At 41.1% G+C, this 15,296-nt stretch overlaps 2 protein-coding genes across 3 annotated transcripts in view; both read left to right on the top strand.

The window, feature by feature from the left end:
- Positions 1–15,296, top strand: part of LOC125724951 (NACHT, LRR and PYD domains-containing protein 12-like) — a 195,503-nt gene that overhangs the window by 1,956 nt on the left and 178,251 nt on the right. Inside the window, exons 2-6 of the mRNA XM_049001442.1 lie at positions 509–703; positions 4,930–5,031; positions 5,541–5,654; positions 7,384–7,497; positions 9,229–9,342. Of these exons, the coding sequence (XP_048857399.1) occupies positions 4,970–5,031; positions 5,541–5,654; positions 7,384–7,497; positions 9,229–9,342 (404 nt within the window). The 5' untranslated portion in view covers positions 509–703; positions 4,930–4,969. The remainder of the gene's footprint in view (positions 1–508; positions 704–4,929; positions 5,032–5,540; positions 5,655–7,383; positions 7,498–9,228; positions 9,343–15,296) is intronic.
- The window catches only part of LOC125724955 (NACHT, LRR and PYD domains-containing protein 12-like), a 90,580-nt gene that overhangs the window by 61,818 nt on the left and 13,466 nt on the right, over positions 1–15,296 (top strand). The gene's annotated exons all lie outside the window — the stretch shown is intronic.

Here is a 15,296-nt window from a genome sequence, read left to right as displayed (position 1 = left end):
ATTTTTTGAACAGCGTGGGTCACGGAGCTATGCTGCTTATTAATGAGATTAATTCTGGTCTCAACCACAAGGTGGCCTTTATTGCACCCGGGTCAGTCGTACAACGCACTCGTACTGCCCACCGTACCCGTTGATGCGCACACTCCTAACACATAGGGTGGTGCGTGCACACACACACACACACACACAACCACACACACACACTAATATTTAACACTATACTTGACATTACAATGCATGTGACCATGGAGAACTATTTACAAGGCTAGCATCAGTCCAACCTGCTGCGCTGCCTGCCGGTACCTCAGCGCTACACTGCACTCCATCTCTGGGGTTAACTGTCCCAGAACCCCCACAAAGTCCCTGAAACGCAGGGTTCTCTGCTATTTTGTCTAGCTCACGTGGTGGTGAAGTTGGGGCGAATGCTGCAAACTCCCCTTGAAGCTGTGTGCAGAACTGGGCAGCCTCTTGGGAGTCATTCACTGTTAAAACCTCCATCACCTTCCAGAAAAGGCCTTGGAGGGTGAAGACCGTCCCAGCCAGAGACTTAGCGGCAGGCAGCTGAGCCTCCAGCTTCCTCTAGGGGGCAGCGGCAGCAAAGCGAACTCCGGGGATACTCAGAGGTGGCTTCGGATGATCACAGGAGGGGGAGTGGCACACAAGAGGATCATACGATCGGGTCATAACACAGAGGTTAGTAATAGTAAGCAATCACTCACTGCACCCATTCAGTGCTAAATGATAAGCAATCACACTGACACGGGCGCCACGTATTGGTGCTTCACTAAGCAGAGCAATTGTGGTTTATTGAGTGTGTGTGTGTCCGCGAGAGAACTTGCTGGTTAACATCGTGAGATTGTAAAATATTTTTTGAGCACCTGTTTCAACTTCACATAGGTGTGCGTGTGAGAGTGAATGGTGTGTGAGTGTGCCCTGCGATGGGCTTCCCCCCATCCTGGGTTGTTCCCTGCCTCGTGCCCATTGCTTCCGGGATAGGCTCCGGACCCCCCGCGACCCAGTAGGATAAGCGGTTTGGAAAAATGGATGAATTTCAGTACACCAATTTGACTTTAATGTTGAAATAGATGCTAAAACATGGAATGATTTCATAACTAGGGAAATTTGTTTTTAACAAACACTAGCAAAGGTAGCTTATAGTTAAGATTACTTCAGTGAGCAAGGAACGATTTAAACTACAGTATGTAAGAGTAGTCGTAAACGATCATAATTTGTCTAAGTCTTACATGACAGAATAAGTAAACTTAAGAAAATATAAAACAGATGAAACAGTTTCATTAACGTCGGCTACGGTAGAGTACAGAAAAGGTGTCATGACTAAAATATTCCCAAACTTTGGAAGACAAGCCTTTTTTGCCGCGTGGTTCTCCAGAGGCTCTGGAGCTCTGCTGCTAGATGCAGCCATGTTGCCTCGTGCGCGCGCGCAGCAAATATCCTTTTTGCAGAGTGGTAGGACATGTCTCATTAATATTTATGAGAGAAGTGCATGGTTACCCAGTGCATTTTGTCTTACAAAATAGGTGGTACTGCTGGCACCGGCGATATTAGACAAAACTATAATGGATTTCAGTCCATAATTGATGTAGTTTTAATACTGCCAGCAGAGAAACAACTAGCCAGTTTCTTAGCGGAATAACTTTTTATCGTAAATGAAAACCATGCCGCACGTCCAATAATAGTGAAAGCGATTTAAACCAGGATTCGCCATTTTGTCCGGGATAATGGACTTTGCCAACGTCAGTTTTCCTACTTTACAAAGAAAAAAAATTAAGTACAGCTGGCATGTAACCATTTTGTCAAGAAACACGAATATGATTCTGGAAAAATAAAAAGATATTTTTGTTGCCAGGTAAGATTATACTCGTCAGATTAAACCAATAGTAAAATATACATGGTTGACTTACTTAAATACTGGGATTTAATTATAGTTCTCAACGTAATTAGTCGTTAAATATACAGTGCATTACAGTAAGTAATTGTGTCACAGAATATTTTGAACTTTAGAATGTACATTTAGAATAACAGTAATATTTAATTATTTACGCTCAGTCCTGATTTCGCCTAATATACAGCGTCGCTTAAACATGTACATGGGGTTAGATTATAATACTTTGAAGTTAGTAAGCTTGTTTTAAGATGTTGGGGGAAGAACCCGGGTTAAACAGAAAGCCTAATATTTTATGAAACAAGGCTAAACCACGGCATTCCTGTAATTTTTGTCTTAGCTTTTTTTTTCTTAGTTCATAAACAGTTTGGTATTTTTACGTAAAGACAGATTTAGCGCCGGACGGATTAGGTAGGTTTAGGATAAATTATTTAAAATGGTATAACGTTATATAGAGAAATGTATTTACATGGTTTATATGCCGTACGGAAAAGTATGGAGTTTGATCTTGGTGTATTCCAGGTGTGGATAAGTACAGTCGTGTGAAAAAATTAGGACACCCCATGAAATATTTTATTCTTTATTAAGAAATATCAAAATATCCAGATTAAATCTTCTTTCAAATCTGTAGATAAAGGTGATGTAATCGCATCTCCTATGCAAAAACGAGAAACAAATCCACATATTTAACAAAGGAAATTAACTAAGATGCCAAGTCTTACCGAGGAAAAGGGTAGCTAGTATTTCCCCCTTTGGCTGAAATAACCTCAATGAGATGTTTCCTATAACCATCTATCAATCTCTGATTCGACTGGCAGAAAGTCCCCCCTCCCAATGCAGAATTCCTTAAGCTGTGATGTTTGCAGGGTGTCCTGCATGCACTTCTGCTTCAAATCACCCCACAGCATCTCAATAGGGTTCAGATCCGGGCTTTGACTTGACCATTCCAGAACTCTCCATTTCTTTCTTGTAAGCCATTCCTTGGCACATGCACCCTCTGATATGATGAAGACTTCATAGTGGATTCTATGGTGGTGAGCTGGCCAGGTTCTGCTGCAGCAAACCAACCCCAAACCATGACATTTCCAACCCCAAGCTTCACAGCTGCTATGAGGTTCTTTTGCTCAAAAGCTGCCTTTGGTATATGCCAAACATGTCTTCTGTTACTGCGCCCAACTAATTCAGTTTCAGATCCATCTGTCCAAAGCACATTGTTCATTAAGTCCCAGTCTGTGTCTTGATGGTCTCTGGCAAACTTCAGTGCTGCTCAGATGTGTTTTTGACAGCAGGGTTTCCTCCTTGCACAGCTCCCATGTAAATCAAACTTGTGCGTCTCTTTCTGATGCTAGATGCATGTACCTTGACATCAGCTGTGGCAGGAGCTTCCTGTATGACTCGTGATGACCTTTTAGGATTTTTGGAGATGTCTTTCAGCATCTTGCCGTCTGCTCTTGGCTGAACTTGCTAGGACAGCCTGCCCTGGCCATGCTGGCAGCTGTTTTAAATGTGAATTATTGTGTAAATTATTTCCCGGACAGTGGAATGGCTGATTCCAAACTCTCTTGAGATCTTTTTATATCCTTCCCAGACTCATATGCATCTACAAGCTTCTTCCTGAAGGCCTCAGAGAGCTCTTAGGACCTCACATGGTGATATCACTCATTTCCACAATCAAGGGCAAACCAGACTAAATGTCTGTGGTTTAAATAAGACAGGCTTCACCAAAAAGCTCCGTAACGATGTTCTAACCATCTTCACCTGATATGGTGCCACCTGAATCTAACTCTAGGCATTTTAAATAGTGATGAATGTGAGGGGCCCTAACTTTGTCCTCAGTGGAAATTAGCATCTTACTTACTTTCTTTTCCCAAATAAGTGACTTTCTTTGTTTCTTGTTTGTGCGTAGATGATGGCATTACATCACCTTTATCTACAGATATAGCTTGAAAGAAGTTTTCATACTGATATGTTGATATTTCTTAATAAAGAACTAAATATTTAATGGGGCGTCCTAATTTTTTCACATGACTGTATGTTTTATAAATATACATTTTATTTCAATAAATTGGCCTGTAATACATTTTTAAAAAAATCAGAATTTACTTATCAATGTTTTTGATGAAATTAATGACATGATGCCCTGACCCCTCCCCCAAGTATGGAATTTTAAAATGTAAAGGGAGTATATATAGCATATAAGGGAGTATGTATTATATAAAAGGGAGTATATATAATATATAAAGGAGTATATGTAACACATAAGGGAGTATATATATAAGGGAGTATATATAACAAATAAGGGAGTATATATAATATATAAGGGAGTATATATATAAGGGAGTATATATAACAAATAAGGGAGTATATATAATATATAAGGGAGTATATATCATCCAGTTACGTTGACATTTATTGGTCAGTTGGGGTTCACAGGGCTATCAGGGCCCACACATTGACCATGAGACACACGCATTTCAACCAGTTTACACGCCACACCTTGTGTTTCTCACACTGAGAAGTAAGGAATAACCCCCCACCATGGCGTCCCATTATATAGGGTTAATGGACAAGGCGCAGCCAATCGGAGTGGAGTTTTCCGCCGACTTCATAGCTGTCCCGAGTTATTAATAGCCACCTACCAGCCAATCAGAAAATAGCATCTGTTTTTTCGGGGTAAATTCCAAAATAAGTTACATGTGAGAGCTGCAAGAACATTATTACATAGATGCGCACATGGAATGCAGACAAGGTGGGAGTGGAAGAGCAGGATCCGATGTTCTGACGGGTTCTGCTCCCTTTTCGAAACGTGCTACTGTAACGCGCACCGGCGGTTGCGTGGTTCGACCGAACACCGGTAAAAATTACATTTGGAAATACAATATCAGGGGGACAGTTGGAATTATTCAAGTAGTCACATTTGCATTACATGAAATATTTCATAATAATGACTAATGAGAATCACAATGGTATTATGAAATACAATTTAAAGATTATAGGATGTATCTACTTAATCTTCATGTTCACAGAGGCCCCAGCAGGAATCAACTGGTCTGGATCAGCATAAAAATGGATGGATCTGCTTCTGAAACGCGCCCCCCTGTGGGGTGTAACAGAAAGAGCCCTGAGAGGTAACAGTGTTACAGCCCACTAGCATGCATGTCTCTCTGGGTCTATAGTCAGGCCATAACATAAAGTAAACTGGGCTCCTAGCTAGGGCTGGTCAGTGGGCAGCACTTTAATATGTGTAGCTTCATAAAAAGACCTCGCCATCTTCTGTCTTCACCGTCTTCTTCCACAATCAGCCAGTTCTTTTATACTAGAGGCGAGTAACAGACCATCCCTCCTATACAAAATGGCCACATAACAAAACTAAACAAACAAACAAAAACATATATAAACAGGTAAAAAGGAACATCAGTCAATGACACTAAACTTTTCATATAGGAATTAAAATTTTAGGCGAAACTATTTATTTCACGTTAAAGCTAATCGTAAACTAGCCTGTTTACATCGAGAGTTTCACAGCATATCAAAGTACATGAAGGCAGAGCAGAAGGCTAAACAGCAGTGTGATGCCGTCCCCATTGTATGAATTATATTTATACCATGAGGGTTTGTTTCCTCTCGCTGCCCACAGTGTCCTGATGAAGAGAGCAGACTCCCCTGTACCCAGCTGTGTTTCCCTGATGAGTGACAGGTCAATGGATCACCCAGTCACCTTCAGAGAGGAACCTTTTCCTACAGATCAAAGGTAAATGTGCATTTAAACAAACACTGTTAATGACATTCAGACTCTCAGTCAAATGGCACAGAGACACATACAATCTATGAGGAAATAACATTTATAATGAATGCACCAATTTTTACCTGTAACAGATTCCATCACCTTGAGAATTTAAACAAAAGTTTTATCTGTATTCTATATAAATAACATCTGAGGTAAATGGATGAGGATTACTGTAAAACCTGACTTTCTGCGACCTGTTATTGGAAGTTATTTAATAGCAAAGTGGATTTTAAATTTCAGTCCTCGGCACAGAGCTGGAAAAATCTGGTTTGCCTGTTTCTCCCCCTGCATCTCCATTAAAGAATGACTCGACAACAGATTGTCGTCTCGTGAGATGGATGTTTCTGTTTTGATAACCAATAATTTCACTCTCATGAATTCATTAGATCAGACTCAGACGAAGGCTTCAGTTTAACATGTTTAATTGAACTGTGTGGCTTAAACAATAAACTACTATCATCAGACAAAAAAAGAGAAAGACTATTGGCTTCTTTGTCAAAGGTGACGTTTAAATACTTGCTGATTCAGATCATAATTAATGTGACACTGCAGTGGTTCTCATCCCCTGAGTATAAAATAAGATGATTTGTTGATCCCAGGGTTAAATTCTCTTGCGTTCAGCAGCAAAGTGCACAGATACAAACATACAATGTAAGACAAAGACGACGTGCAAAGACAGCAGATATAGTGCAAATAAGTAAACACTTTTAGAAGTAAACAAAATTTCTGTAGGATAATAAGTTTACGAAGTACACAATGCATTATGAAAGAATCCTGAAAATACAATATTGTTGAAGAAATAAATATAAATAGAAATGTATGTTATTTATATGATTAAAAACAGAGCAGCTTTTACCACATTAAAAATGGGACGTTAAGGCTGGTTGTGGGGGCTGCACATCGACAGCAGGCATTGTGGTGTCTAACGGCAGCAGGCAGGAAAGATCCCCAGTAGCGCTTCTTAGGTGATGGTTGGGGAATGAGCCGGTGGCTGAAGGTGCCCCAAGATAGCGCCCCCTGGAGCCTCGGCTGGGTTATGGACTGGGACAGAAGGGTCAGTGCCTGGGGGCCTCAGGCTGGGCTGCAGGGGGCTTCAGAGCACTAATGGCCCCGAGTCCCAACAATTATACTGCAAGCCTTAAAATGCCCCCCCCGTGGGGTGTAACAGAAAGAACCCTGAGAGGTAACAGTGTTACAGCCCACTAGCATGCATGTCTCTCTGGGTCTATAGTCAGGCCATAACATAAAAGTAAACTGGGCTCCTAGCTAGGGCTGGTCAGTGGGCAGCACTTTAATATGTGTAGCTTCATAAAAAGACCTCGCCATCTTCTGTCTTCGCCGTCTTCTTCCACAATCAGCCAGTTCTTTTATACTAGAGGCGAGTAACAGACCATCCCTCCTATACAAAATGGCCACATAACAAAACTAAACAAACAAACAAAAACATATATAAACAGGTAAAAAGGAGCATTAGTCAATGACACTAAACCTTTTATATTGGAATAAAAATTTTAGGTGAAACTATTTATTTCACGTTAAAGCTAATCGTAAACTAGCCTGTTTCCATCGAGAGTTTCACAGCATATCAAAGTACATGAAGGCAGAGCAGAAGGATAAACAGCAGTGTGATGTCGTCCCCATTGTATGAATTATATTTATACCATGAGGGTTTGTTTCCTCTCGCTGCCCACAGTATTCTGATGAAGAGAGCAGACTCCCCTGTACCCAGCTGTGTTTCCCTGATGAGTGACAGGTCAATGGATCACCCAGTCACATTCAGAGAGGAACCTTTTCCTACAGATCAAAGGTAAATGTGCATGTAAACAAACACTGTTAGTGACATTCAGACTCTCAGTCAAATGGCACAGAGACACATACAAGCTATGAGGAAATAACATATTTATAATGAATGCACCAATTTTTACCTGTAACAGATTCCATCACCTTGAGAATTTAAACAAAAGTTTTGTCTGTATTCTATATAAATAACATCCGAGGTAAATGGATGAGGATTACTGTAAAACCTGACTTTCTGCGACCTGGAATTGGAAGTTATTTAATAGCAAAGTGGATTTTAAATTTCAGTCCTCGGCACAGAGCTGGAAAAATCTGGTTTGCCTGTTTCTCCCCCTGCATCTCCATTAAAGAATGACTCGACAACAGATTGTCGTCTCGTGAGATGGATGTTTCAGTTTTGATAACCAATAATTTCACTCTCATGAATTCATTAGATCAGACTCAGACGAAGGCTTCAGTTTAACATGTTTAATCGAACTGTGTGGCTTAAACAATAAACTACTATCATCAGACAAAAAAAGAGAAAGACTATTGGCTTCTTTGTCAAAGGTGACGTTTAAATACTTGCTGATTCAGATCATAATTAATGTGACACTGCAGTGGTTCTCATCCCCTGAGTATAAAATAAGATGATTTGTTGAACCCAGGGTTAAATTCTCTTGCGTTCAGCAGCAAAGTGCACAGATACAAACATACAATGTAAGACAAAGACGACGTGCAAAGACAGCAGATATAGTGCAAATAAGTAAACACTTTTAGAAGTAAACAAAATTTCTGTAGGGTAATAAGTTTAAGAAGTACACAGTGCATTATGAAAGAATCCTGAAAATACAATATTGTTCAAGAAATAAATATGAATAGAAATGTATGTTATTTATATGATTAAAAACAGAGCAGCTTTTACCACATTAAAAATGGGACGTTAAGGCTGGCTGTGGGGGCTGCACATCGACAGTAGACATTGTGGTGTCTAACGGCAGCAGGCAGGAAAGATCCCCAGTAGCGCTTCTTAGGTGATGGTTGGGGAATGAGCCGGTGGCTGAAGGTGCCCCAAGATAGCGCCCCCTGGAGCCTCGGCTGGGTTATGGACTGGGACAGAAGGGTTAGTGCCTGGGGGCCTCTGGCTGGGCTGCAGGGGGCCTCAGAGCACTAATGGCCCCGAGTGCCAACATTTATACTGCAAGCCTTAAAATGCCCCCCCCGTGGGGTGTAACAGAAAGAGCCCTGAGAGGTAACAGTGTTACAGCCCACTAGCATGCATGTCTCTCTGGGTCTATAGTCAGGCCAGAACATAAAAGTAAACTGGGCTCCTAGCTAGGGCTGGTCAGTGGGCAGCACTTTAATATGTGTAGCTTCATAAAAAGACCTCGCCATCTTCTGTCTTCACCGTCTTCTTCCACAATCAGCCAGTTCTTTTATACTAGAGGCGAGTAACAGACCATCCCTCCTATACAAAATGGCCACATAACAAAACTAAACAAACAAACAAAAACATATATAAACAGGTAAAAAGGAACATCAGTCAATGACACTAAACTTTTCATATAGGAATTAAAATTTTAGGCGAAACTATTTATTTCACGTTAAAGCTAATCGTAAACTAGCCTGTTTACATCGAGAGTTTCACAGCATATCAAAGTACATGAAGGCAGAGCAGAAGGCTAAACAGCAGTGTGATGCCGTCCCCATTGTATGAATTATATTTATACCATGAGGGTTTGTTTCCTCTCGCTGCCCACAGTGTCCTGATGAAGAGAGCAGACTCCCCTGTACCCAGCTGTGTTTCCCTGATGAGTGACAGGTCAATGGATCACCCAGTCACCTTCAGAGAGGAACCTTTTCCTACAGATCAAAGGTAAATGTGCATTTAAACAAACACTGTTAATGACATTCAGACTCTCAGTCAAATGGCACAGAGACACATACAATCTATGAGGAAATAACATTTATAATGAATGCACCAATTTTTACCTGTAACAGATTCCATCACCTTGAGAATTTAAACAAAAGTTTTATCTGTATTCTATATAAATAACATCTGAGGTAAATGGATGAGGATTACTGTAAAACCTGACTTTCTGCGACCTGTTATTGGAAGTTATTTAATAGCAAAGTGGATTTTAAATTTCAGTCCTCGGCACAGAGCTGGAAAAATCTGGTTTGCCTGTTTCTCCCCCTGCATCTCCATTAAAGAATGACTCGACAACAGATTGTCGTCTCGTGAGATGGATGTTCCTGTTTTGATAACCAATAATTTCACTCTCATGAATTCATTAGATCAGACTCAGACGAAGGCTTCAGTTTAACATGTTTAATTGAACTGTGTGCCTTAAACAATAAACTACTATCATCAGACAAAAAAAGAGAAAGACTATTGGTTTCTTTGCCAAAGGTGACGTTTAAATACTTGCTGATTCAGATCATGATTAATGTGACACTGTAGTGGTAAACTGGGCTCCTAGCTGGGTCTGGCTTAGTCGATGCACAAAAGCTAGGAGGCCGAGTTCCCTGCTAAACCAGCCACACGCAGCTGAAAAGTGCGAGAACTGAAAAGTCAGTCAGCGGCACAGCAGTCAGTTTTTACCAGCTGCATCTTCCCAGTGCCAGCGGTCTCAGTAAGGTAGAGAAATACATTTATTTACACTTTTTCAGTTTAGAGAATTACCTGGATTTGTCTGGATTTACTATGTGCATGTTAACTATGCAGAAAGGCAATAGCTAGAGTAATAATAGAGTAAAAGAGTAATAGCTGTGGCTCCCTATTTGAACTGGTAGATCTCAGCACACTGGCCACTTGAAAAGTAGATCTCAAGTTAAAAAAGGTTGGGCTCCCTGCAGTAGGACATTCTAGAGGAAGTGGCGCATGCTGATGACATCATGCACATTATGTCCACTGGGATGGAGAATAGGTGCAGGATGATGACATGTTTAATGTTTAGTTATATTTAGGCAGCAGTATCGCCCTGGCTAGTGGGGGCCCGGGGACCAGCTGGTAAAGAAGCGGTGGGGCAACAAGCTGATAGGCTGAAATTTACTCTGCTAATCAAGTGAATGACTCTAAATGTCACTGGGTACAAAGGGCTGCATAGAAAACTGTCCTTCCTGCCTGCTGTGTCTCTGTGTGCTGGAGCCTGATGTCACTGGTTCTCTTCTGCTGTCATGAGAAAATTAGGAAGCCGCCCCAGTGAATAAAGCTTAACATGGCAGATACATCTTTCCAAACTACAGCCCCAATTCCAAAACTGTTGGAACACTGTGCAAATTGTGAATAAAAACAGAATGCAATGATTTTAAGGAAAAAAGGTAACTCTGAATGTTGCAGCAACAATACGTCTCACAAAAGTTGGGACAAGACCATGTTTACCACAGTGTGGTATCTCCTCTTCTTTTAACAACAGTCTGTAAATGTCTGGGCACTGAGGAGATCAGTTGTTTGAGTTTTGGGAGAGGAATGTTGTCCCATTCTTGTCTGATACAGGATTCTAGTTGATCAACTGTCCTTGATGTTCTGAGTCATATTTTTCGTTTTATGATGCAGCAAATGTTCTCAATGGCTAAATGATCTGGACCGCTGGCAGGCCAGTTCAGTACCCGGACCCTTCTTCTACGAATCCATCATGTTGTAATTGATGCAGTGTGTGGTTTGGCATTGTCATGTGGGAAAATGCAAGGTCTTCACTGAAAGAGACGTCGTCTGGATAGGAGCATCTGTTGCTCTAGAACCTGGATATACCTTTCAGCACTGATGGTGCCTTTCCAGATATGCAGGCTGCCCCTGCCATATGTACTAATGCACCCCCACACCATCAGAGATGCTGGCTTCTGAACTGAGTGCTGATAACACGCTGGGTGGTCCTTCTCCTCTTTAGTCCGGATGACATGGTGTCCCTGGTTTCCAAAAAGAATTTCAAATTTAGATTCGACTGAAATCTTTGGAAATTTTCCTGAGCCTATTTAGTGATTCCATTACAGAATCATGCCTGTTTATGATTCAGTGCTGCCTAAGGGCCAAAATATCACAGGCATCTAGTCTGGTTTTTCACAGAGATTTCTCCAGATTCTCAGAATCTTTTGATTACATTATGTGCTGTAGATGATGAAATATTCAACCTCTTTGCACTTTTATACTGAGGAACTTCTTTCTGAAATTGCTCCACTATTTGTCAGTGCAGTATTAGGGAGATTGTGACCCTCTGCCCATCTTTACTTCAGAGAGACACTGCAGCTCTAAGATGCTCTTTTTATACCCAGTCATGTTACTCACCTGTTGCCAATTGACATAATTATTTGCAAATTGTTCCTCCAGCTGTTGGGTTTTTGTACCACTAACTTTTCCAGCCTCCTATTGCCCTGATCCCAACTTTTTTGAGACGTGTATCTGTTATGAAATTCGAAATCAGCCAATATTTTTCATGAAATAGCAAAATGTCTCTGTTTAAACATTTGATATGTTTTCTATGCTTTGTTATGAATAAAATACAGGTTTATGAGATTTCTATATCATTGCATTCTGTTTTTATTTACAGTTTGCACAATGTCCCAACTTTCTGGAATTGGTGTTGTAATATACCACAATGTTATTCTTTATCTGCAGTAACAGCAATTTTAATGGGGAACTTTTCAGTCTCTCTGTTACATTTGTGTAGATGAACTGAGGTCTTTATCTTTCTGCCTAATTCACAGAGACCAAATGGAAGAATGTAGTTCAGATCTACAGGATAAATCGGGTTTATCATCCATATTGAAGGTTTGTATTTATTGCTGAAATATGTTTTCTTGGCTGTTATGTGAATTAGCTTATATTTTATACAGCCATATAATAAGAAATTCATCATGTTAAAGGAAATATGTTTTAAACTATGATTCACAAGTGAAACTCTGAAAAGGTTTGGTGCAAGTAGCAATAATTAAGTGTAACTGTTTATTTTAGTCACTAGAGGAAAAAGCCATGAAGTTCCTAAAGGACGAGCTGAAAACGTTTGTGAGGCACCTAGATCAGTATTACCCAGAATGCTCTGAGCCTCAGCTGGAGGAGGACAATGACCTGGACTGTGATGGTCAGATGCAGAAGACCAGTGTTAGAGAGGTAGCTCTGAAGCTCACACTATACATCCTGAGGACCATGAAGCAAAATGATCTTGCTGACATGCTGGAGAAGAGTAAGAGCTTTATAACATTATGTACATGTACAATATTGTGCAAAAGTCTTGGGCAGCCAGAGAAGAGGATGTTTAAATGGTCTTCATGTTGGTGTAGAACTACTATAATATGTATGTCAAAGTGTCTTTGCCATTTCAGAACCTCTCCCAAAACTACCCTAATATTTGCAGAAATCGTGCAGTATATCCACGTAATTTTTTTACTTGACCTCTAGTGTCATGATTCGTGGTTGCGGACGGGCAGGTAGGTGGGCAGGTGGCAGGGATGGACGAGGCAGGCATGCAAAATTAAGGGAAAACTGGGGATTTATTAAGGGGAAGACGACTACGGGGAGAATAGGACATCGCTAACATTATGTTACATCACTAACATCAATGACGGACAAAAGGCCGGGCAAGACGTGAACTCATATAGACAAAAGACAGGGCGAAACAACAAGACACTGCTGGGCATTATTGGGGAAGCACACGTGGATAATCAGGGGGCGTGGCACACACGAGGATCGGACAAGCCGGGCATGACAACTAACACACCTCATGTGGCTGATCAATATCTCATTGAGTTTTTAAACTAATTTAATTAATTAATGAAGTGAGCTGGTGGTGAAATTTAACAAGTACATGGACAGGCTGTGGTGCCCCTGAGGAGAGGTTTGGGAAATGAAAAGGGGTTTTGTGTTTTTTTGGTTCTGAGCAGATATACACTTACTACCCAGATAAATAGTTTTAAACATTTCTTTTGGCTGCCTAAGGCTTATTCACGGTCCTGTATGCGGTGTTCCAGTAAAATACGCATGATAAAACTTTCAGTTTCACATTCACAGTCACAGGGAAATATCTGGATATGTATGTGTAAAAAAGTATGTTTTTGGAAAATATTCTTCCTCTCATACTGGTCAGGATCGTGATGAGAATTAGTGCATTTTCCTCTCATTTCTTTTCAGGACAGCTCATGCTGCAACATCGGCAGGAAATCAAATTTAAACTTAAGAAGCAATTTGAGTGTGTATTTGAAGGGAAAGCTAAGGAAGGACAGCCAACACTTCTCAGTGAGATTTACACAGACCTCTACATAACTGAAGGTGGGACTGGAGCAGTCAATGATGAACATGAAGTGAGACAGATTGAAACAGCATCCAAGAAAATGCGAACAGGAGATACTACAGTCATGTGCAAAGATATATTTAAACCCTTATGTGGGTGTGAGACACCTATCAGAACTGTACTCACTAAAGGGGTGGCAGGTATCGGGAAAACAGTCTCTGTGCAGAAATTCATTCTCGACTGGGCAGAAGGAAAAGCAAACCAGGATGTTCACTTCATGCTTGCTCTTCCTTTCCGGGACCTGAATTTGATTAAGGGTGAATACAGTCTGATTGAACTGCTTCACCACTTTGCCCCAGAACTGAAATCATTTGAATCCACTGAGCTGTTTAGGTACAAAGTCTTGGTCATCTTTGATGGCCTGGATGAGTGTCGCCTTCCTCTGGATTTTCAGAACAATGAGAGCTGGTTTGATGTAACAAAGAAAACATCACTGGATGTGCTGTTGACTAACCTCATTAAGGGGAATCTGCTCCCATCCGCTCTCCTCTGGATAACCTCCCGGCCAGCAGCAGCCAATCAGATACCTCCTGAGTGTGTCCACCAGGTGACAGAGATACGAGGGTTCAGTGATGCCCAGAAGGAGGAGTATTTCAGGAAGAGATTCAGTGATCAGAACCTGGCCAGCAGGATTATCGCACATGTGAAATCATCAAGGAGCCTCTTCATCATGTGCCACATACCTGTGTTCTGCTGGATTTCAGCCACTGTGCTTAATAGGTTTTTTAGTGAGACTGACAGGGGAGAAATTCCAAGGACTCTGACTGAAATGTACACACACTTCCTGATCTTTCAGACAAGTTTAAAAAATGACAAGTATATGAAAAACCATAAAACTAAGCTTAAGGAATACAGCAAGGATTTCCTTTTAAAACTTGGTCAACTGGCTTTTGACAACCTTGAGAAAGGCAATCTCATATTTTATGAGCAAGATCTGAGAGAGAATGGCATTGATGTCACTGAAACTTCAGTTTACTCTGGAGTGTGCACAGAAGTCTTTAAAGAGGAGTATGGGCTGTACCAGGAGAAGGTGTACTGCTTTGTGCATCTGAGCATCCAGGAGTATCTCGCTGCTTTATATGTGTTTCTGTCAAACTCATCAGCTCACCTGCTGAAGACTGCAGTGGATCAGGCATTAAAGAGCAAGAATGGACACTTGGACCTCTACCTCCGCTTCCTCCTGGGCCTCTCAACAGACTCCAGTAAGACTCTGTTACAAAAACTACTGGGAGAGACAAGACCCAGCACACATAACATCAAGGAAACAGCCCAGTACGTCAAGGGAAAAATAAAGGAGAATTTATCTCCAGAAAGGACCATCAACCTGTTCCACTGTCTGACTGAACTGGGTGACAATTCTCTAGTAGAGGAAGTACAAAGATACCTGAATTCAGGGACGATTTCAGCAGATGACCTCTCACTTGCACAGTACTCAGCTCTGGCCTTTGTGATGCTGATGTCAGATGAGGAGCTGGATGTGTTTGACCTGAAGAAATACATCAGATCAGATAAAGAGCACTGCAGGCTGCTGCCTGTGGTCAAGAAC

The sequence above is a fragment of the Brienomyrus brachyistius genome, unplaced genomic scaffold (genome assembly GCF_023856365.1).
Source record: "Brienomyrus brachyistius isolate T26 unplaced genomic scaffold, BBRACH_0.4 scaffold58, whole genome shotgun sequence".
Taxonomy (NCBI): domain Eukaryota; kingdom Metazoa; phylum Chordata; class Actinopteri; order Osteoglossiformes; family Mormyridae; genus Brienomyrus; species Brienomyrus brachyistius.
The sequence above is the reverse complement of the archived record's forward strand: the minus strand, read 5'-3'. Positions and strand labels throughout refer to the sequence as shown.